The following is a 24,115-nucleotide window of genomic DNA, read 5'->3' as shown; positions in this document are numbered from 1 at the left end:
CCTGCAGCCACACCGGCACACCTGTGGACCAGTTTGACATGCCTGTTCTAAAGGCTGCGCCACACCAAACCGACACTCATGAACTAATGGCGACGAAAACCCCCAGTTGCATCATCCTTACGTCGCTGTGTGTCGCCCAAAGCAAACCACCAAACCAACAGCCAACAAGCATGTATGATCTGCGCCTGCTTGAGAGGAGATGCCCCTCCATACCAGCTGTTGTCTATAATAGTCTTTCAAAACAAGAAACTGGAAGACTGCCATGTCACTAGTTAGCCATTTAGCACATTAACAACAACACCCAATATTAAAAGAACAAAGCATAAGCCAGTGCAAGCAAAGCATATGCCAGTGAACAACAACACAGCCCATCAGGAAGCATTTCTGCTAAAGAGCTCAATGGTTAAAGAAAAACAATCTTACCTTATACCACAACTTTGTTTCAACCTCACTCCCTCTTAACTTCAGCTTTTTGTTTACATTTCACCCTTATGTTTTCCTTCTCGCGTGCTGCATTGAATGGCCAATCAGAGCGATTTCATTCACCAGAAGGCTCCATGGCCACGGTGATGCTTCAACATGGTTGATAAGAGCCAACGTTGCAGGACAAACCGTTGTGACGAAACATGGGCGGTCAGCTTACCGTCGGCTTGGTGTGTCACGGCCTTAAAAGTTTGCATTCACTCGCCTTTGCAGCAGATGCTCCTCTCATACATCAGTCTGATCTAATCAACTCTGATCGAATTGACTGATCGATAATTCCCAACCCCAACAAACACAGGTCGACGTTTATCTGCTAGTGAAGGCATGTTTCATGATAATGTTGAGATAGATGTCCAAAAAGAGCTTAAAAGTCCATTTCTGCACAAGCATGGCGTTCCAAGTTTTGATTCCCTATCTTTATCTCTGGGTTACTGGGTTGCTCTCAAACACACACACACACACACAGACAAGTTAGCAACACTAACATACTAAATGGCTATAAATTGTGCGACTGATTCAGTGAGAAAAAAAAGGCACTGAGCTTAGGTAATTGACTCGTGACTCTGTGCAAGAGCTTGACAATGGCTGACCAAAATTTGTCAGAAAATTGTCTCTACATCCAACAGTGGGGTGTTGTTGGGAGCACTTAATTGGGCTATGTTGACCCCCCCCTCCCACTTACACTGTGAGGCCCCAAATGTCTCAAAAATAAGGTCAGAAACAAGCTCAAATTGTACAGTGTGTGCCCGGCTTAAATGATTTATTACCAAAGAAATGTGGAAAACAAACTGAAACTGAAAAGTATGGTGGGTTTTGTGGAAGGTCAATAACTTTTTTTATTTTTAAAATTCATCACCAGCTACCCTTTAAAGTTAACCATATGTGCAGTTGCAGTACAGAGTAGTCATGCTTCTATTCTACTGATAGTCTTTGCAATTTATTTTTAAACATAAAAAGACCGAAACACAAGAGCTTACCAAAGTTTACCCGTCAAAACAGCTGTGTTTACTGTTGGTGAAATGAAAGAAAAAGTAACTTCCATTTCCAACACAGTCTGGTCTGATTGCTGTGGTCTGCATGTGGTGTAACTCTGCCATTATACCACATGCAGACACTCTACATTTCACAATAGGCAGATTCCTAAAGGCGCTGGTATAGTGTATGTGTATCTGCTTTGTTTGTTCCCACACAGCAGCGATAGTACTGCATGTTCTCTTTTCAAGTTCACATTAGTGCCTCAACACAGCCGCTATACAGAGGCATTATCTACTCACATGTACTGACTCACTGTCCATCACCAGGGTTTTAAGTGACATTTTTCAAACTTGATGTTAGGTTTGCTGCTTGTCTCCATCTAGAGAAGCAACTGTGCTTGGGTGGAGCTTGTGTGGGATAAGGTTGAATGCCAGGAAGTAAGGGCATGGAACTTCCCGGGATTTCTCATGAAAATATGCTTGAGTTTTCTGAGGGAAATACCTGCGAGAATATTGGATTTTTACCATTTAGCACATTTTTTTATGATAATAGTGTGTAACATTCTCAGGATAAGTCTGTAGCTCAGTTGCAGCTGTCAGGAGATTTTTATTTTAAGCAGAAAATCAGAAAACAGTGTGTGTTTGGTTTGGTTTTTTTTTCCAGCAATTTGTTTGAAGAGTCTACTCTTCAAACAAATTGCTGTTCTATCACCACATAATCTAGTGAATATTGAAGGAAAACATCAGAACATTTAAATTAACATTATATAATTACTTTGCTTTTTTGTGGTTAAAATCTTATTTGATTTATAGCTTGAATTCATGGAAAAGTGATATTTTTCTATGAAGTAATAATTTAAGAAATTATGGGAAATCCTTCAGTCATAATGTGGGATGCTCATGTGGCAACCACCATGGCTTGTATTGCTACTTTTACCTTGTGAAAGGATTTGAATACTTTATTCAGCACTGACGAGGCTAAGGGTTAATCCTTAACTTTACACTATTTTCCTTGCTCGCATTCTTAGAGATTCCGTAAATTCTAGATATGTAATGCCGAGAAAATGAAAAAAGATTAAAGATTTGATTTAGAATGATTTGGAACTTTATTTCAAACATGTAAAAACAATTAAAAAAATATTAATTATCATACAATCAAGCGAACAGAGAAAATAAAGTATTATTTACAGACAATGAAAAGGATAGAGCCAAAGAAATTGTCAAACACTAGGTGACTTGGTTTACATATTCGCAAGGTAGTCAGAAGGAATGCAAACTTATTTAATCCCTCCCATTCTCCATAAGTCATTGATGTATAATTAACCAGCTTCCTAACTGATCTAAACCAATACTCTAATTTTCCTACACTTGTCTTACATTTGTTACCTATATCTTTGTCATGCACATGCACAGGACAATGTACATGTTAAATGCAGATGTGGAGAATTACTGGCTATTAACAGCTACAGCTCACATTAACAACCCTATTGCACATTATGCAAAATAAAACACTCAGTGATGTGAGAGCTGCACCAGAAGCGGGAGAGCGAGAATCAAACCCCCAGAAACCCCAGACTTTGAAGCAAATTTCACATAGTGGCCAAAATTACACCATTTGGGTCCGTCATGTGATTCCATGGAGCCCAAAAGACTTTTTCCCATTGACTTACGTCAGGAAAGGTACGTCTGTAAATCAGTTGATACATTTTTGTGAGTGTTAAAACCTCTGCGAAATGATTTCTTTCACTTCAGTAATATTTGGAAAGTCTAAAAGAGATGCAAGATTAAATTATTTGATTGCTAATTAAGCTAGCAAAGTACTGAACCAGAAGTCTGTCACTCTTCCGGCAGTAGCTACCTGCTCCAGCACAGTGCGCATGCTCTGGCCCCATAATGCAGAAGATCTGAGTACTTTCATAACATGGAAATAGAGCAGTTTTTGCTTCATGCGCTACTGAGCAACTGTCAAAGCAATGAACAGCAGCCCGCCTCCATGCAGTATCAGATTTTCTTAATACATCTACAGGCAGAATGTGTTGCATCCTCTAACTGCTTCAGTGAAGTTGCTCAGAGACCAACGGATCAGAATGACATGTACCAGACAGCTTCCTGTTGCTTAAGTGTGGAGTCGGACATTAGTTGAAAAGATTATGCAACGTTATTGAATATAGACAAAGGTTATGACAAAGGCCAGTTTGTGTGGGTGTCCAACTATGCAGATGAGTCTCTCTTCTTACACTTTAAAGAACCTATAGTTGTACACTGAACACACTTGTTTTTGGAAGGACCTCTGGGACCTGCACTGTATCAAAACCCAATTTATTTGACCAGTTACCACAGTAATCACAAAACACTACGTCCACTATATCACATGAATTTCAGGATGAACACCTCATGGTCTTACACTAAATAAATGTATTGCGCATAAAGCAGTTGTGGCAGCGAGTACGGTTCTCTGATTGCATGAGTAAAGAGTCTCACCTCCTGAGAGAGAAAGAGAAAGAAACTGCATGAAACTGTGCACTTACAGCAAAGTGCAGTTACTTTTAAGAGTAACTCACAAGCTATCATTCAGTTGATCACATGTCCTTATGCTCAGAGTGGAATGGCTTATTAAACACAGATATTTAACAAGTCCACTTAAAAGAAGTATTTCACCGCTGGAAAGATGGTCTTTTCATGTAACCTGGCTGTCTATTGATTAAAGTTGCAAATACTTTTTTGCATCACCTGATGGTCTTACACTTCATAAATGTATCGCACATAAAGCAGACGCAGTTGCGGCAGCGAGTGCGGTTCTCTGATTGCATGAGTAAAGAGTCTCACCTCCTGAGAGAGAGAGAGAAGGAAACTGTGCATGTAGGTGAATAGAGAGCAGAGTCCTCCCTTAATACACAGCCATCACTTTGTGTCAGGTGGATGGGCATGATTAAATAAAGCGTCTGACGAACATGCAAGGAGACGTATCCCATAGTGACACATCTCAATCAGACTCTTGGAGAAGCGGGGTTACAGCTATACAGTACAGTAAAGCTTTTTGACCTTGGTCCTGTAGTGAGATAAAGACATCACACATGCTGTACTAAGCCAAAAGGTGCAACAACCACAGAATACTCAGTTCAATGTTGTCATTCACGAGGCAGCACAAGTAATGCTGTCAGGGACAGAATCAGAAAACTGTAGCCTAGTGCCAAATTAGAAGTCATTACAACCACCAGTATTAATATTTCATCATATTGATTTATTCTCTGGGACAAATCTAGACATATTTCATGCATGCCCAGATGTCTGCAGTGCAAAAGTAAGGATAAAGCTTCTAAAACATGCGCACATGCTCACACTTTTAGACCTTTCACCATTTCCTTAGCCTAATCCCAGGTTGTTGAAAGAAAACTTAAGAGGGATAGGCTGGGCTCTGTATCACAAAGTGAGTACTGGGCCCATTTAATCAAAGTTCTGTGAAGTACGGTAAGGAAGCTGTTTGGAGTCAGCTTAAAAGAAGAAAAGTTTTACACCAAAAGTTTAAAAAAAAGAAAAAAGCAACTCAATCCTACTTACAGCAAAGTGCAGTTACTTTTAAGAGTAACTCACAAGCTATCATACAGTTGATCACATGTCCATATGCTCAGAGTGGAATGGCTTATTAAACACAGGTATTTAAGAAGTCCACTTAAAAGAAGTATTTCACCGCTGGAAAGATGGTCTTTTCATGTAACTTGGCTGTCTATTGATTAAAGATGCAAATACTTTTTTGCTACATGACCAGAGTAAACACAGAAACAGGACTGGGAAACTGCTTTTTCTCAAAAAGTAGAAAACCTACAACTACCAGAATGCACCACACCGCACCGGACCAATAAACACAGTAACTGGTGGGTGATGTAATGCATGTTACTTATATTAATAATATGGCAGCTGCCTAATTACAAACAATCTTTCATTTCAGTTAAACGGTTAGCTAAAATATGTTCATGAAAACATTAGAAGGAAAAAATTTGGCAACTCAGGGACAGAGTCTTGGTTTATATTAGATTTTTTTTTTAGCCTCAGTTTATACAGCAAAGGAAACATTATAGCCTTCACTTACTCTTCACATCAAACAGTACACCTAAATATTTTTCAGAAGACATTTTAGGTGAGAAATAGGCAACACAGCAACAACAACTTATTTATATTTATAATTTACTTTGATTTGATTTCTTTATTTTAGCAGCTATTCCTAGTTTTATAGTTTGATCCAAGTTTGCAGAAGAGAGAGCAAGTAAGAGGGGCGTCTCTTTCTCTTAATTCGCTTCTGTGCTGTTTGTGTCCATGGTTGTAGCGGGCGTACAGAAATAAGGAAGTACTATCTGTAGTTCAAGCAACAGCAAATGTAGTGTTTTGTGGACAAGTGAGCAGAAAGATCTGGGTGCTGGTATGATGGTGGAAAGTTTCACAGTTCATTTACACATACTACACATTAGTTGAAAAATGGTTGTTTCCCTTTAAGTGGCGTCATTGGCATGATTGCATAGGATAAAATGTTGACAGAGCACGTTGATACAAACAACACAATTACGATAGAAAATACCAATACAAAAGGGCAGGGAAACAAATTGGCTGTGGAAAAAAATAACATAAGATATTAATATATACAACAGATGGTATTGATTGTTTGCCATATGAGACAGGCAGGGGGTGTGAGATGTAAGAACACGTCTGCTCTACTGTTCATTCATTCAGAGAATCTGTTGGTTTTATCAATGCTCTGGCTGGTTTTGCAAATTTCTCTGTGATTTAATTTTTTTTTAAGTTGATATTTTTCGTGTGCATTTGAGTAACAATTAATTAAACAAAATTTTAAGACACTCTCCATAACGGAAACAAAAGGAACCCAAACTGGAACACAGAGAAAAGTCTGCTGCTATTAGAGGAAGAACAGCTGCCCCCTGGTTTCCATCCTCTTTGAAATTCATTGACATGTGCTTCTTTAGTGTTAATCTCATTTAACACCCTGGTTAATGTTTTGGTTGTGAATCTGTAGGTGTCAGTAATGCATTATTAAAGGCCTTCAATTAATGCACTCAGGAAATCTCTCTTTTGGTTCAAAGTAAAGTTCAGAGGTTTTGATTTTAAGCCTTATCCATTTTAAAGCAAAGATTATGAAGCTCAAATTGAATGGAACATTTGACAGCATCAGATGTTAAATAATGTTTTAGTACAGCATGTTTCTGTGTAAAGTCACGACTGTTGCATCTTTGTAATTTTTACATTTTTAATTATTTGCTTCTAATATCCCATGTACAATTGTACCTGATTTTCATCATGCCCTAAAAAAAGAAAGTTTAACTCATGCATACAAATGACCCATCCATTTGCGTTTAAGTGTTTTAATGAATGTGTATTTAATTGCATCTTGGTTTTATCCAGATGATTATAACACACCTGAATTGACAACTGTAAGTGGATATTCTGAATTTGTAGACAGACAAATTCTGATGTTGGATTGCATTGCTCTGGACATTTTTTCTGCAAATAAATCTTAGAAACCACTTACATATTTACTCAAGGGTCAGTTCACCCCAAAAGCAAAAATACATATTTTCCTACCTGTACTGCCATTTATAAATCTAGACTTTTTGATGTGAGTTGCCCTCTGTCAAAATATTATGGAACTAGATGCCACTCGTCTTGTAGTGCTCAAAGCGCCAAAAAAAGTCAATTTGAAAATGCCAGCAGCAGTGTCTCAGAAAATACATCAGTGTCTCATAAATCATGACCCGGTTACTCATGATTAATCCACAGACCTTGTTGTGAGCAATTTCATGTAAGAACTATTTTCTTTCTACCTAACTACACCCACCAACTGCATCACCGTGCAGTAGGAAGTTTGCATCTAGTGCTAGTTCATCTAGCATCACTGAGCTAACTAACGTTACAGCTCAGTCGAAGAGGATGCTATTAATGTTTACATCTCACGCTGTCACAAGCACGAGCCTCTCATCCATGAGTATGCACGCTTTCTTTTGCATGTTGATTCAGTTGGCGGGTGTAGTTCAGTAGAAAATAGTTCCTACATGAAACTGATTACAACAAGGTCTGTGGATTATCTTGAGTAACCAGGTCATGATTTCTATGAAGCAACATTGCTGTTGAGCTTTAAAAAAAAAAAAAAAAATTGTGAGCGTTTTGGAGTTCCATTATATTCACGTCACGTGAGGCCAGACATCTCTATGGACGACATCTCCAGCACTCGGTAACTCACACCAAACAATCTAGACTGATAAAATATGTGTTTTTCATCTCTGGGTGAACTGTCCTTTTAAGGACAGAGTTAGGAGCTAATTTCCCCACACTTAAAATACAGTCATTATTTCATTATAATTCAGCTAAAATGAGTCAATCTTTTATCTTTATCATTTTCCATTATTTGCCATTATTAAGACCACAATGAGTACAATTCCTAAATTCTACAACTCCTCAACTCTTTAAGTAAAATCAGAGCCCAATTCAACCAGCAGTTATGATGCCAAGACTGTAATTTTTCACTTAAGAAGCTCAGTGGTTTTATTCAAATGATTCCATGCATCGTCCCCTCTTTCTATGCTTGTGCCATAAAGGCTCTCCTACTTTTCATATCTGTCAATACATTAATGAGGCACATTGGCCCCATTACACTCTAGGCTGCCTGCCTCTCTGGGGAACAAGGGCAGCAGGGAGGGAGCAGGCCTGCCGATGATTGCTCTGTTCTCCACAGAGCATAGCTTCCCTTTAATCATCTCCCTTTTTCAAACTTCTCCTATCGTGGCCTTGGGCGAATCACCAGCGCAGACTCACCACTGTTTCATCAATATTCTGTCATTTTTTCACACCGTTGGATCATTGTGTGATGCATTCTGCTCACCATCATACACCATATTGCCTATTGTGCAGATACCATGGGACTGAGCAAAATGTTTTGGGGCAATATTATGTAAAATGAGCCACTAAGTGTGTCCTATTGCTCATTGACAGAATGTAAATATTACATGATCTCCAACAACATACAGCAATTTGGGGGTTGACCTGATCATGTCGTGTGACAAATGGACAAAAATGCAATCTTCAAAAGGCCAGTAAGGTTGGGCCCTAACAACACCTGTGTGTTGACTCTAAGGTTACCACAAATGTCCCTAAAAATACCAGGGAATAGCTGCTAGTCATTAGTTTTTGGGCGCTTTTTATTTTATCTGTGCTAGCAATAGCTGTGGCCAGAGTAATTATGTTTTTGGGTTGTCTGTCCCATTCTCGTAAACACAATATCTCAAGAACGCCTTGAGAAAAATTCTTTAAATATGGCACAAACATCCATTTGGATATAAAGATGAACTGATTAGATTCTGTTGGTGGTAGGTCAAAGTTCAAGGTCAGTGTTACCTCATCTGTCTCATTCTCGTGAATGTGATATATCTCAAGAACAACTTGAGGGATTTTATTGTCCAATTCGGCATATATGTTCACTTGGCCGCCACAATGAACTGATTAGATTTTGGTGGTCAAAGGTCAAGGTCTCTGTGGCCTCTTCTGTCTCATTCTTGTTAATGTGATATCTCAAGAAGGCCTTGAGAGAAGTCCCTTAAATTTGGCACAAACTTTCACTTGGACTTTGGTAGTCAAGATCTCTGTAACTTCACAGAACATATTTTTGGCCACATCTAAAAAAAATAGTACACTAAATGTAACAAAATTTCACACAAATGTCTAATAAGTTAAAATTATGAAATGCTGACATTTTTATCCAAAAACACTTTTCTTGTCATTATTCAGAGTCATATCTCAGGAACATAAGATACTGAATTTGTGACATTAATCTTGGGTGTCCACCTTGAAACTGTGCTGATTGTAGATTGTATCTTCTGTGCTGCCAGGTTGAAGATGCGTGTGAAGCATATATGTTTTCACAGACATGGATGTAAAATGCAGTGCAACTTGACTGGTTCACAGAGGCATACAACCGCAAGGCGGTAATTGTGTTTTTTTTAATGTGATGTATTTTGGGGGTTTATTTCTCAGTAGAGTGATCAAACCTGATCAAATTAGCCTAAAGAGACCAAAGTTGTTGGTTTGTAATTATGCGTCTCTTGTAACAACACAGCTTCTGCATCTATTTTTGGAAGCAGCATTATCTTCTCCTTTTTTGTGTGTGTTTTTTCAAGGTACACAGAGATTCACCGTCACATTAAATTAAAGGCATGATGAGTTATTTATCCTACAACATTTATGAAGACTGCTGAAAGTTGAAAATAAAGTTGTGCCTCCAGGGTGTCACAGGACTGAGCAATATAATGCAGCATTCAGGTTTCTCTCTCTAATGTATGATATCAAAAATAATTTTGACAACATGGTCAGACAGTATGGCGGCAAATCCAATATAATGTACTTGTGCAATTACATCAACACAATGTAAAACAGCAGTTTTTATATCTTAAGGTATGTATAAGATCGGTAAGTGATAAATATTCATTACTTCTTTGCATCAGTAGTGTCTGCATCCTCAGCTCAGAGTGTGTCAGATATACCATTAAAATGGATCTCACAGTATTTCCGCTACTGTTCAAAACCCGGGCTGCAAACAACTGTAAAATAATGGCTAGTTTTGAATAGCAATAGAACTTCACTTTATGTCAAGTATCTACTCCAAGGAAGCAGCATAATAACAATCTCACAGTCCTGTCACTGACAGTGCTGTCACCAGGAGATATAAGGAAGATATACGCACTGCCGCTGCTGAGGCTTTGTCGTGATGTCCGTGTTAAATCATGTCGTAGTGTTCTGCTGTGGCAGATTTATGCCAGGACATAATCAGTTGTAATCAAGGGAAACAAGGAGGGCGGCTCCAGCTGAGAGTTGAAAAAAGGGCAATGGCCCTCAGAACGATGCTAAAAATGGGTTTATCATGAACACATGGAAGTAAAGCCCGGCAGCGGAGGATAGAAGCTGCCACTGCGCTGTCATATCCAACCACATTTTAGTTTGCAAGTGATTGTGCTGTTTTCTAACCATGATTTGCTTTGGTGTGCCATTCCCATCTGTGCGAGTAGTGCAAGATAAACAGCTGGGCGATGTCTTTCTCGTCTCATCTATTGTGGAGCCACAGAGGGGAAACATATTTGCTTCTGTCCCCTGTTGATGGATATTGATCGCACAAAAACAGCACACATCTATATGCACTCTGGTAGTTACCTGCTCTGAGCAACACAGCCAGTCACCTTTGAGGTGAATGTATCCAGACAAGGACAAAACAAGACCTGACAAAGGCAGGGGGGAGGGGGAGGGGGGCAACTGCTACTCAAAACATTATCACAGAGGTCATTTACCTGGTATGCTTTGGCCTAGCCAATATTATTTCTACTCTGCCGGTTTTTAATGTGCTAAAAGTGCTTTAGAGTCCAGATGGCAGGTCTTGGTTGAAAGGATCTGCTGTTTATGGGTAGACCTGAACCAATGAGGAGCACTTTATGACGTGCTAGACACCAGATTAAATAGCTGTGTCCAGGGACATGCACCCACAGGGCGTCAGCACCCTGATACTCGACACTGTGGCAGTCGATCTGTCGGCTACATGCCCGCACAGTGCACCCAGACTTAGACAGGAGAGTGTATTAGTTTTTAGGGCTGGCTCAGTCAACAATATAACGTGATCAAGAATGTGATGAAGAGGCAGAGTTATTCTTACTGTGGCCTTCCCCCTTGTGAGAAACTATTCGGCCAGTCCTCAAAGTGGTCACTGGTCAGGGAGAGACTCACTGCATGGCCAAGGTCTCGGTATGAACAGAACCGACTCGTTGACCTCTGTAATTGAGATGCAGGAAGAATACTGCATTCGTATCAAATGAAAAACTATTTTAACGCAGACAGGAGGAGGAGTTGCCAGGGAAAATAAGTTGATCGAGGAGTTGTCTGCCCCTTGTGGTTTAGTGGCGAGACCTGCTGCAGAGTCTATGATTAGATTGAACATGCACTAATTTAGCTCAGACTTGCAGCAGAGGGAGACGCTCTGTGTCAAGCGGCAACGACAACCCTAGGTAGTTGCTTGAAAAAGGACTAATTGTTAATTTAACAAGATAGAGGTGTTATAACTAGAGTGAGACAAAATGCCTGATAAGCCGGGGTTATGTGCGTGTGTGAGTGAGAGAAAGGGAGATTTACCAGCTGACAGAAAAGCCAGCTGAACACTGTAGGTCAGCTTTGGCATCAGTGCGAGTGTGATGTGTTTTGAGACTAAAAGTTAGAGAGATAGTCTGACCGCTTTTTTTTTTATTTTTTATTTTTTTATTGAAAGGCAGATAGCACGTCCGGGCATCATCCCACCACCAGATAAGAGCTTAGGCGGCTGACATTGTGCTGTTGCCAGGAGTGTGACTGCAGCTTCAAAGCCGGTGACACGTCAGCTTTTGATCTGAGAATAGGCAAGGGCATCTGAAAACCACTGGTCAAAGCACAGCTCGCTCACGTGATGTCTGTGCTGAGCAGCGAGGTGGCGCACAGCTGCCGCCCCGTTAACAGAAACACCCATGACTTGCCTGTTCGCATGCGACAACAAGACCAATGATAAATATTGCAAGAAATGCTTGGAGTATCTGTAAACACAGACTTTAAGCCTGCTCACACCATTATCTCATTGACTCATGCTGTTGTTTTTGAAAATAATTATTCTCAGTCAACATTTCCTTGTGTTTGTCCATTCAAGCAAGCCAATTACTTTTGTACAGTGAGTAAACATTGTACTGTATATCTGGTATGTTTGGATGGAGGTGTTTGTGGCGGTAAAAAAAGCAAAAGATGAGGTTATGTTTGGATCATGACACGTTAAGCCATCTGAGCTGTCATGCATTATGGGCTACTTTTCAAAGCTGTTTGCTGCTAAATTAATCTTCAGAGCTGTGTGGTAAACTTCCTGTTTTCTTGTTCCTCAGGAGACAGAGCAGGCACAGAGAGAGAAGGAAATTATAGATGATTGGTTTAGATTGCATTTATGATTTAATTAATATTCATTCAAGATAATTCATACATTAACCCTTTGAAATCTGGATCAACATCACTTTTCATGTGCTGTTGAACCCTGAGCAAATAGGTTATTATTATTATATATATATATATATATATATATATATATTCAAGAAATTGGTAGATTTAGGAAATTGTTTTTTTTTACAGAGAATTACATTTTTAATTATCAAAACTATGAATTTATAATTTTTAATTATTTTTGCCAAATCATTTAAATTTTTAAGCGTTTTTTTTTTTTTTTTTTTTTTCAGGTCAATTCCCAACACCCCCAACCCCTTTTTTTGTTTAACTTTCCAGTTTGCTTGATTTTTTTTTTGTTGGAAGTTTGTTTTGCTAATTTTCAGGCACTTCCTTGCACTTTTTACTTCTAATTTCTGGGTCGTTGCCCTTTGCCTTCTTCCCATGTTTTTGAAAGATTTCAAGCCACTTTTCACAGGTTTATAGGGTTTAAGAAACAGTGTGTAAAATTTTGGGTTTATTTAGTGGCATCTAGTGCTAAAGATTTCAGATTGCAACCAAATGAAATGTCTTCAGTTTAGAAATTCTTCAGTGTTCATTGTTAGGGAGGTTTTAGTGTCTTCCTCTCCAAAACAAAGGGATGTAGTTATATACACTGAAAAAAACCCCCACACCAAATAAAACAGTTTCATGTTATAAATCAGTGTTTTTCCAATGCTGTTTCGCTCGTTGCAGATGGGCTGCTCGCCAAGCACTGGCTAACGTGTGCTTATCTTTTTTCTCTGACAACTTAAGATCAGAAAGTTCAAAAGGTATGGGAGATGAATTATCCACAAAACTCTCCTTCTCTCCCAGACAAACGAACCTGTTGATTAACCCAGTAACAACGCTGAATAAAGCAGCTTCATGTTAAAAAAATTATTTTTTTTCTGATAGTGCTGGATGCGGAGGGACTTCTATGGTGGCAAAGGCAAAAACGCGAATGGCTCTATTTAGAGCCAGTGTTTGATTTGTCCATTCTGGGCTATTGTAGTCACATGGTGGACTCCTTAGAAGAGGACCTGCTCCCTTTGTAGATATAAACGGCTCTTGTAAGGTGCCAAAAACATAACAATTCTTATTTTGGGGTAATTATACACTAAATAAAATATCCTTATTATTAAATTCGATTTCTGCCAAAATATTCCCCTGAATCCTACACACTAAACCTTTAAGTGGCGGAAAAATTAAGAGCGATTACAATCTTGCCCTGCAGCTCATTTCCATTGTGGTACTCGAGGAGAAAAGATGGAAGAGGACAGATGCTGCACAGTCCAGAGACGACTGAGCACACACTGTTATATCACAATTGAAAGAAAGACCGGGGGCTTTTTTTTCCCCACAAAGCTCTTTAGAATAGGAGTCTGGTTTAACATCACGAGTCAGCTAGCCATGAAACCTTCACTTTCGCTTAAGACTATGGTAACAGAAAGAGAGACCAAAGAGAGAAGAGACCAGAGTCAAAGCGAGGGGGCCAACGGAGAGAGAAACAGCATGAAGTAATATATGGTTCCTGACAGGGATCAGGGAGACGGAGGGCGAAAGGGAAAAAATATGGCTGAGGAGGAAGAGCGAGCAAAGCTACACCTTGCTGCAGCTTTTCATCCTCAAGGTTTAAAATGTTGCTTAGTCATGAATCTCACCTTTTTAACTAAACAAAACTACTTTTGAAGAATAATTCTGGTGAGATTTTGTATTTTTGGCATTCTTATCAAGTCCCATGAAAAGACATAAACCAACAATCAGTTAATCCTGTGATAATCTCTATAGCCAACGCCTAATGTAGCTCACGTAGAGCTGCACTGTTTTCCAAAATCTGTAAAAACATATCAGTTAGCTGCACCTGGTGACACGTTGCTACATTACAATAAACACAGCCACTGTACTTTATTTTGACCCATCCCCGCATTAGTGTTGGAGAACTTGAGATCGGACTTGAGACCACTTTTTGGAGGTCTTGTCTTGGTCAACTTGGTCAACAAGACAAAAAGGACTCTGGATTTTATCTTAAGATAATATATATCATGATCACAACTGCAGGGATTTTACTAAATTGCATGTACATTGTCAGATTTATTTGTTAACATCACTTTTATTGAATGTAAAATCTTCATGCCTCAAGTGCAATCATTTCTAATTTACAATGTTTCTCACCGTGTACCATTTCTCGTGGTACACTTATCCTTTCACACATATGCAGTATGGTAATGAAAGAGGAGAATATAGAGGGATCTCTTAAGGCTGGGCAATATATTAACATTATATCAACAATAATATAAGACTAGTTATTGTCTTAGATTTTGAATATTGTAATATTGTATGTGTTGTCCTTGTTTTAATGGCTCCGATACAGTAAAGTGATGACTTTTCTAATATTTCATTATTTGCTTGTGTCCAAGAGCTGCAAAATTATCAGATTCCAGCTTCTTAAATGTGAATATTTTCTGGGGTTTTTACCCCTCTATGACAGAATCTTTGGGTGATGGATAAAACAAAATACTTATGCCATCATTTTGGGCTTTGGAAAACACTGATTGACATTTTTCAACATTTTCTTACATTTAAGAGACCAAAAAACAAATTTATTACATAATCATTATTTGCTCTCCTACTTTACCCACTTTGACATTGTATCCTCATTACTGATCTTTATATCAAAAAACTCATTGTGTAAATTGTAAAAGCACCTGGGCGCCATATGTGTATTAATCTGTTCTTGCAAAGAGTCACTAACAGAAGCATTCCCCCATTTGGGTAAAAAAAAAAAAGTTTCAAACTACAGAGCCCTGCTATTTTAAAAGATCACCAAACCTTCTTTTGTAAATAGTGAAGCAAACAAAATAGAAAGTAATGAGTTTGAAGTTGAATCCAACAGATGGGTCCTGGGAGTCAGAAAGTTTTGAACGAGAGACTAAAGCAGTGTTAATTTTAGTCTTTTGATGAAATTTGTTGACTGAAAAACCTAGGAGACTGCCAGACTTATCCCTTACATTTTCTTACTCAAAGGTTTGTACATTATATTGTGCAAAGTGTGAGACACATTTTACATCTCCAAATCTGAAACATCATAGATACATTTACAAACATTTGCAATGTTTAATCCCAGATGTTAAAATCTACCAGAACTTCTGTAAATTAACATGATTTGTGTTTTATAATGAATAAAATTTGAACAAAACTGTTAATACTAAATAAGAAAATCCAGGCATCTTTGACTTTCTAAATATCCTGCTACTGGATCTGAATAACTGAGAGCCTTAATGTAAAGTGATGAATATTGATATTTATAGTATTTATTATTAACAAGAAAAAGAAGCACAAACAGCAAACAAGCAATGATGAATTTAAAACAATAATATGGCATGTACAAATTTTTCTTCCTCTTGTCTTTGTACTGCACACCAAAGCGGCTGCGTATGGCTGCGATAGAAAAAATCTGCTACAGCTAAGCTGTAGTTTTATTGTAGGCAAATGGTGTTGTGATGTAGGTCAAGGTTTCAGCGCCCAAAGAAAGAAAAGTTTATAACAAAACTAGTGACAACAGCTCAGACAAGCATCTCCCCTAAGGAAAACTAAACTCTGACTCGCAGAGTTGGAGGTGACGTCAATATGTCGACACCCAAGAAGCGATCATTACAAACGATGAGCAGATTTAAGTGCCTAGAGGGCTTGTGTTTGTGTGCATTAAATTTGTGTGTGCATGTGTGTATATTGTATCAGTGGAAGAGCAAATTCGTTAAAAAAAACATCTGCAATGCATAAAAGAAGACTTTTTTCCAGCACTTCTAAAACCTTAAGATGCATACTGTATGTTGACAATGATTTAATATTTCACTAACTGAGTTCACAAGCTCATGAGGTTCTTTGAAGGGAAAATTATAATATAAATGATCATGGCTTGCACATCCAGTGAGTAAGTGCTTCCATCAACTGCCTTGTCAGCCCTTATTACAGAACCATAGGTATCACACACTAATAACACCCTTAATGTCACCATAAATTGATATGGCTATCACACTTGATGATAATAGTCATCTGTTCGGATGTCACTGAAAACAAATACACTGTAATATCCTGACGGGAAGAGAAGGGGGGGGGGTGTTTGTCTGTGATCTTCATTGTGATTTTTAATGAGAATATCAACCCTGTCAGTAATGGGCGAGCTGATTATAATGAGGATCTCAGCTTCACACACACATACTCTCCTTCATCACATACCATCGCCATACTGGGATGATAATGTGGACGCTGTTTTCATGTTAATACTGTAGGTTTTTGTGTGCAAGTCTTTCATTAGTCCTCCTAACTGCATCTGTTTCCATGCAAGGTTGAGTCTTAACATTAGAAAACTTGGAGATTAGTGTAAATGCGATACTTAACGTGGAAGAAACATCATATGTAAACACAACTGGTTTTGATTTGAAATGTATATTCTCACTCTCAGTCCCTCTGTATTTCCTTTTTGGTTACCTTCATATATTTCCCATTTCTCAAAGACATAGTGCCATCTAGTGAGCATTGCAGCTGGTTGCATGCCAGAGCTGCTTGTTGCAGTTGTATTATTTATTCATGGGCAATGCGCAAGGAAGTGAGAGGCAGACTTTTCCCAGAGGCATGTTTAGCATTGTGAGAAAAGGCTCAACATTTCCCCTTCTGTTTTCCTGTCAGCATCGGATATTTGAGGTATTTCAGATACATCAGGTACTTTCATTTGGATCTCAGTGGATTTTTGCAGTTATCCGTCTTAATAGGGAGTTGTATGTAACTGCTGAAACTATGTATTGGTTGAAACAGGAATCCTTCACTCACTCTAAATACAGCTTTATGTGTCAAAAATGCACATTATAGAATGTTATGAAATGTGATAATCATTAAGACATTAGTAGTCATCTCAACCCATTAAACAAGTGAATTTAACTGTTTGTTTTTGGCCACATGAAACATGGCAGTTCCGTGTTTAGTGGAAGTGCTAATTAAAAATTTGCATAACCTAAAGGTGAGTTTGTCATTCCCAGTTTAATTCACACTTTTTACAGTCCCTGGTTTTGCCAGCAGATCCTGCGAAAAACTGTGAATCTCTCACTTGTTAAACTAAACTTAATGTGCGAGGTTTAGTCAAACATTGCCAGTCAATCTCTCGCATTGAGTGCAGCCTTGACCCTCTGGGCAGTATCAGAGCTGCTGAAGTGCTTTGGCATCAGTGTGACAGGATTAACACATCAAAAGCAGAGTCGGGGCCTACAGCAGCGTCACACAGTCAGTACAGCACCTTTCATGTTCTGCTCAGGTTCACTACAATTTCACGTAAGCCAACAGCAAGTCAGACGGAAAAAGATAATGGGGCCAACCTGCTGCTATCAGGCTTTCCCTCAGCTTCACTGAAATATGTCAAATTCTGTGTTTGATGAAAGATTGGAGTTCAACAGGCTCAAGTCAGGAAACGATATCTGACTATGTCACATGGCCGGGATGCAAAGGAGCATTTAAGTCTGACATTCAAGCTGAAATTATTGCTGCGAGCCTGCATGGTCTTACTTTTCATGATGCAAACATTCGATAGTCAAAGCAGAAGGAAAATTAAACCCAAATCATTTTTTGGGGAGTCAGAGAGTTAAGATGTCTCAGGGTTAAATCCCAAGATTTATAATCCGTTTGATAAGATGTGGTAATAAGTGACGGTGGGGCAGTTTTATAATGAGTTTACAAATGAGATGTATCAGGAGTTTTAAAAAGACTAAAGCTCAGTTAGTTAACTCGACACAAATGCTGGATTTACACCTACCATTTGTCATAAATATCAGAAACTTCAAGGTTATCTTTCAGTGTCTATTTTCTCTCAGATGCTTTTACAAGGATATATGCTAATTAGGAATATTGTTGTGATGCTTTGAGGGCTACAATGTAAATAAAGGAGTGAGGGTGTGTGGGCGGGTTATTTTCATGCTCGGGGTAAATAATGTCACAGTAAACAAATTGTTTACAAATGTGTATCCAATTCATGTTTTTTTTTCTCTTTTTTTACATTTCCTTCATCAGTTTCTTTTTTTAATTTTATTCATACCTTTTTTAGTAAATATACACACAGACATTCAAGCACATACACCCCACCCTCCCTGGACTCCCAAGAAGTAAATAAATTAGAGGGAAAAATAAATAACTCCAGTGTGTCAGGTTGAGTCCTTAATGTTTGTGTTGGGTTTTTACTTTATTTTTGTAACAGTTAATTGATTAATCAGTAGAAAATTATCTTAAGTATTCTGTGTCTTAGCTCTGGCCCTGTGTCTTATATGTGGATATTTGCTGTTTCTTGACATTTTGTAGACCAAATAATTCTTCATTAATCAAGAAAATAATCGATCATTAAAATAATCATTAGTTGCAGCCCTGCTTAAATTCTGGGTGTTGTACTGTTCGCATTTTTGCTTTTTTAACTGTAACTCATTTGTCTGACATGTTTACATGAAATAACTCGACAAAGAGCATCAGGTTTCTTTACAGGAAATATATACCTTACAACATTTGCACCATGCAGTGAAGTATGTAATGACGTAACTATTTAAATACTAATAACATTGTACAGAGTTTGGGCTCATCTTAAATTTTGTCCTGGACCTTGGAGCGGTAGAAACTGATCTATTACTTCAGCAGAAGTAGCAATACTACTGTGTGTAAAAAAAAAAATAAATAAAAAAAAAGAATCTGTTTCACCAAGTAAGAGACATGCTTTGAAATTGTTGCTGAAAAAAATTCTCAGCATCAAATTATAATAAAATTACTAAAGGTAAAAGAAATATATATATATATATATATATATATATATATATACATTAGTTTTGTGATATATATATATATATACATACGTAGTTTGTGAGTTTTTTCAGGTCTCCCTGCATTTCTAAAAGGACTTACTTCTGTTGTATCTCAGTTTTGTCAAATGGTATTAAAAATAACATAATAACATAGACTTATCAGCTTTAACTGAAAGAGTGCAACTGCTCCATTGACACGCAGACTTGATTTGTTTATACAAGTTTTTTTTCCTCCCATGTAACAACCCCTGTCTCTGCTTAGGTGGTCGACATAAAAGAGAAACTGAAGCTGTCAAAGAAATTTTGGTCCAACCTGCCCGAGGCGATGTGCGTGGAGGACAGAGTGACCGCTGGAAATGCCAGCGATGAGGAGTGCTGGAATGGACACAGCAAGGGCAGGTAAGTGCACCAGGGCCTGGAGCGATCGCAGACAAATACAGAAGGTTGCTTAAAAGTCCAAAGTCTGTTCAGCTCTGTTAATCAGTCTAATCTTGGAATTAAGGGCCAGATTATTTACTTTCACTGATTCAGACTAAGCTGCGAGGGATCTTGGCATACTTTGCCTTTCTAAACAAAACTAAACTAAACAAATAGGAAGTTGATCATCCTGGTTTGAATTCATTCTTTAATATATATCTTTTTTTTTTTAATACTTTTTGTATTTTTTGTCTGTTATTTTATGGAATTGCATGTTCATTCTTCCTTAAAACATGCAACCAGCATGGTGCAGCCCTGTTAATCTGATTTCATTTTTCAAGGAAAATATTTGCACGAGCGCACCAAACACCTGCAGCCATGGCTGAGGTCACAGTTAATTGATTTGTTCTACTTTCATTCACAACATCAACGGTATGATCAAAAGATGTTCGTTGAGCATTCACATTTTAAATGTAGTGAATAACACTGATCATTTAAACCCTGTATGTTGATTTGGGATCGGAAGCTGTTGCTATTTTCTATAAACAAGAAGAAAAGAATATCACCAGTGGAAATGTTTCTGAGATCTCTGAGGTGTATATCACCAGGAGTGACCTGGGCTTATGGGGAAACAAATGCTGTTTTTGTGAGACGATTTATGGAATTTCCTCACATGATGCCCTGCTGCTTATTTATCAGACAGGAATGCAGGCAGCTGACATGTTTCCCCTGGAGAAATATCACCTAAGTATGTCAGAGCGTTACCCCACATGATTGGGTCAAATTTTGCAAAGTCTTTTACAACCTGAAAGAGCTGCTCAAGTGCTGTAGGAGAATCAGACCCAAAGTTTAAGACAACAATTTTTTTGTCCTCAGTCCACCCTCTGCCTTTCTCTGCTCTTTCTCATTGACTACAAATTATCAGAATTCAGAGAGCTTAGAGTCTTTATATATATATATATATATATATATATATATATATAAAGACTCTGTGTGACACAGTTTCTAGTGTCACAAATATTCTTGCTCATTTTCAAGCCCTCAGAAAGATTTCAAACTAACAAACTGGTCTCTCTGCCTCATTTTAGAGCTCTCATAAGTACAAGGGTAAATTAATTGGTTAGTACCTCTCATTGTGCATTATTGTTTTTAATATTTAATATTTCTATTTTTATTTCTTAATATTTCTACATGTTGCTGTATTCTCTCAATCTTTTTATTGTGGTTATTGTTGTCTGAATTTTTTTTTCGACTGCTATCTTGGCCAGGTCTCCCATGGAAAAAAGATAGTTGGTCTCAACAGAACTTTCAAAAAATAATAAGCATTCACCAGATTCTTTGTCCTTTAAAAGATATAATTTGAAACTTTTTTCCACATGAAAATGTCTAAAAACCAGACCAATATTACATTTTTTTTAGGTTGTGTACTTACATTATCCCAAATGTTTCCAACAATGTTCAAAAGCAGAGATCTAATCAGGGATATGGTCAGCGTCATTTGGTAGTTGTTATTTGTCATATCCCTTTTCTAACAAATTAGCTCTTGTTTTTCATTCGATTCCATTCAGGATTCTTGGAAATGCGGTCTTATCTAGCAAACCAGCCCGCATTTCCACTAGTTTTCTGCAGAGCTGTTATCAAAGATGTGTTGTCTGATGAGAAGATGAGTGTGTTTCACAATTTACAGTAAAGGTTTGAGTTTGGCTCCGGATAAAAACCTCCAGAATGATAAACTCTGAAGGATTTCAAACAGGGAGAAACATAGACTGACAACATTGCACCATCTTTTGTTGATGTTTTAACTGAGAGGCTCCTTACGACAAAAAAAAAAAAAAAAAAAAATCACATATTGTACATTTAACAAGCTTCTTGTCAAAAGTAAAACATTGAGTTCATGTTACTTGTATATTTAACCTTAAAGGTACTTCCCTGAAGTTCAAAAGGATGGACTGACCAACCAGGTGAATAATCCTGAGGTGGTTGTGGACATCACCCGCCCAGACACTTTCATCCGCCAGCAGATCATGGCTCTGAGGGTGATGACCAACAAGCTGAAAAATGCCTACAATGGCAACGATATCTACTTTCAAGACTCAAGTAAGCAATTTTTTCTTTTTGTCTCAATTCAGGAAATGTGTTTTTAGTCCCATTCTTTCCACCTGGGTGTCACTCATCTTGATAAGCTGTGTACTTGGAAATGCTACCTAATCTTAAAGCCAAGGTAATCAGCATCAGTAAAACCACAAGAGGCACCGAGGGAGCAAAAAATGAATACAAGCAGTGAAACCCTGATTAAGACATTATGGAAAGATTTTGAGGCAGTGTATTGGGCGTGTAGCTTTTGCCTCCATTTAAATTTACTCGAAACAGCCATCCATTACAGAAAAATAATTTGTTTCAGCACTCATAATTAGCATTTACAGAGAACACAGAGCCACAAACACCTACAGTCTACTATTGCATATAGCATTTTATAGTTGACAGTCATTCACTGATTTCTTTTTTTTTTTTTTTTAGCTGCTCTGGGCAGCAGAAACAAGCTGTAAACAAAACACTACATTATCATGTTGAAGTTGATGTGATGAGCTCGTTAGCAGCAGATACAGAGCAGTATTGGCATTAACTTGGATTTTGTGTGTGCTTGAAGTCCAATATTCACTCTTCTTTTAACTCTATTTTGGGTCTCCACCAGCTCAGGAGATAGGTATCTGGCTGAATGATCCACCATGTTCACTAATGTCAAAACTGTCTCCATTAGTCACTAAGTAACAAAAACATGGAAAAATAGGGTCCAGATCAAAAAAAAATACAGAAGTTACGCTTTAACTTAAATATGAAAAGCTTGCGTACTGTAGCTTTAAAGCAGCAGTTTACGATACTAAAATATGGTTGGATTGTTAATAATAAATTTTCAGTGATGTGCACAGCGTGGCTTGTGTTTTGTTATGGTGTTGCAGGCGATGAAGGCAGCGGCTCAGGTAGTGGCAGCGGCTGCACAGAGGTCTGCCCTACAGACATGGACGGTGCTGCCACTGAGGCCCCGGTGGTGGAAGCCGACCGGAGCGGGCCTGTGGATGATTCTGCCCCGCTCCGTGCACCTTCTGTAGCCCTGCCAACCATTCTGGCCCTCTCAGCCCTGGCACTCCACCGACAATGGAGATAATGCTGGAGGAACCAGCTAAACATGGACAGCAGGGGTTTTTTTTCTTTTTCTTTCTTTTTCTTTCTTTTTTTTTTTTTTTTTTTTTTTTTGCAGTTTTTGTATTCAGGCAGATTGGAGCTACAGTCAAGCAGACAGTATTCAGGCTGCCAGCCTGGAGGCTAGAGAAGTCTGCTCTGAAAAAGAGAGCAGCCATGCATCATGATTTCCCACTTTCCCAAAGATCGTGCAGTGCCATCCTTAGACTTGACATTTTATGGCAACAGTTCACCATCTAACACTGATGCCGACCCAACAAACTCTACTTCAGAGATTTCTTGCACATATGGCAGGTATTAATGTAGGTCTCCATGTGGAAAAATATAACACGCACTTTGATTGTTTTGATTTTTTTATGCAAAAATTGTTTGTGTGTTGAAAAATGTTGAGAATGTGATTATTTGATGCACCTAAAAGAGGCACAATAAGTTTAATATATGTTAACATTATATTTTGAAACAAAAAATGTGCTTTCCACCTAAAATTTGAATTGAATCCTTGTTCCATTGCCATTAACTCGTGCCAATTATTTATTTTTGATAAGAAGCGATCGAATTTTCATCAAAGTCATCATAAATCCGTCTTTGTTTTGAGATAAGATGCAGCCACTGTATCATCATCTTATGTTTCACCGTAATTTCAACCCGGACGTTTGGCAAAATTGTAGTTTAAGTATATGATGGGTTGGTCATGGGTCTGCTCGGTTCGACAGCCGCCTTGTGCTAAAACTCGCATTCTGTTAAAAGGGATAAAACTGACATTTTTATATACTCATTTGCCTTGCAACAAATTTATTATCTGCAAAATATTCTCATATCATGCTGGTTTCTCAGGCTTCGCTTCAGGAGCAGACAGCCTGGACAGAATTAATACGGAGCAATTATTAACAGAAGGAGAAGGTGCCGTTTTCTTCTGCATCCAAATAATAGTCTATTACGCAATTATTACATATTTTAAAAGTTACATGAATTCTGGATATATACAGGAACAAAAGAAGTGCAACTTTTGCATATGTGCTTTAATATCCAAAGCTTATCCTGTAACTGCATTCACAGTTTAGATAAATAGAGATTAAAATGTGCATTGCAGTGTTTAAATCGCTACAAAACTGAAATACTGTCAGCAAGTAGTAAAAAGTTAAATAAAATGTATTACCACAGTTATTTAAAAGGTGAGGGAATTATTAAGAGAAGAAGTCACAAACAGCA

At 38.1% G+C, this 24,115-nt stretch overlaps 1 protein-coding gene across 1 annotated transcript in view; it reads left to right on the top strand.

The window, feature by feature from the left end:
• Positions 1-23,798, top strand: part of LOC121949433 (glypican-6-like) — a 116,353-nt gene extending 92,555 nt beyond the window's left edge. Inside the window, exons 7-9 of the mRNA XM_042495118.1 lie at positions 19,554-19,690; positions 21,630-21,805; positions 22,666-23,798. Coding sequence (XP_042351052.1) covers positions 19,554-19,690; positions 21,630-21,805; positions 22,666-22,871 — 519 coding nt within the window. The 3' untranslated portion in view covers positions 22,872-23,798. The remainder of the gene's footprint in view (positions 1-19,553; positions 19,691-21,629; positions 21,806-22,665) is intronic.
• The last annotated feature ends 317 nt before the right edge of the window (positions 23,799-24,115 follow it).

This window comes from Plectropomus leopardus, chromosome 10 (genome assembly GCF_008729295.1).
Source record: "Plectropomus leopardus isolate mb chromosome 10, YSFRI_Pleo_2.0, whole genome shotgun sequence".
NCBI lineage: Eukaryota > Metazoa > Chordata > Actinopteri > Perciformes > Serranidae > Plectropomus > Plectropomus leopardus.
This window is presented reverse-complemented; position numbering and strand designations above follow the sequence as displayed.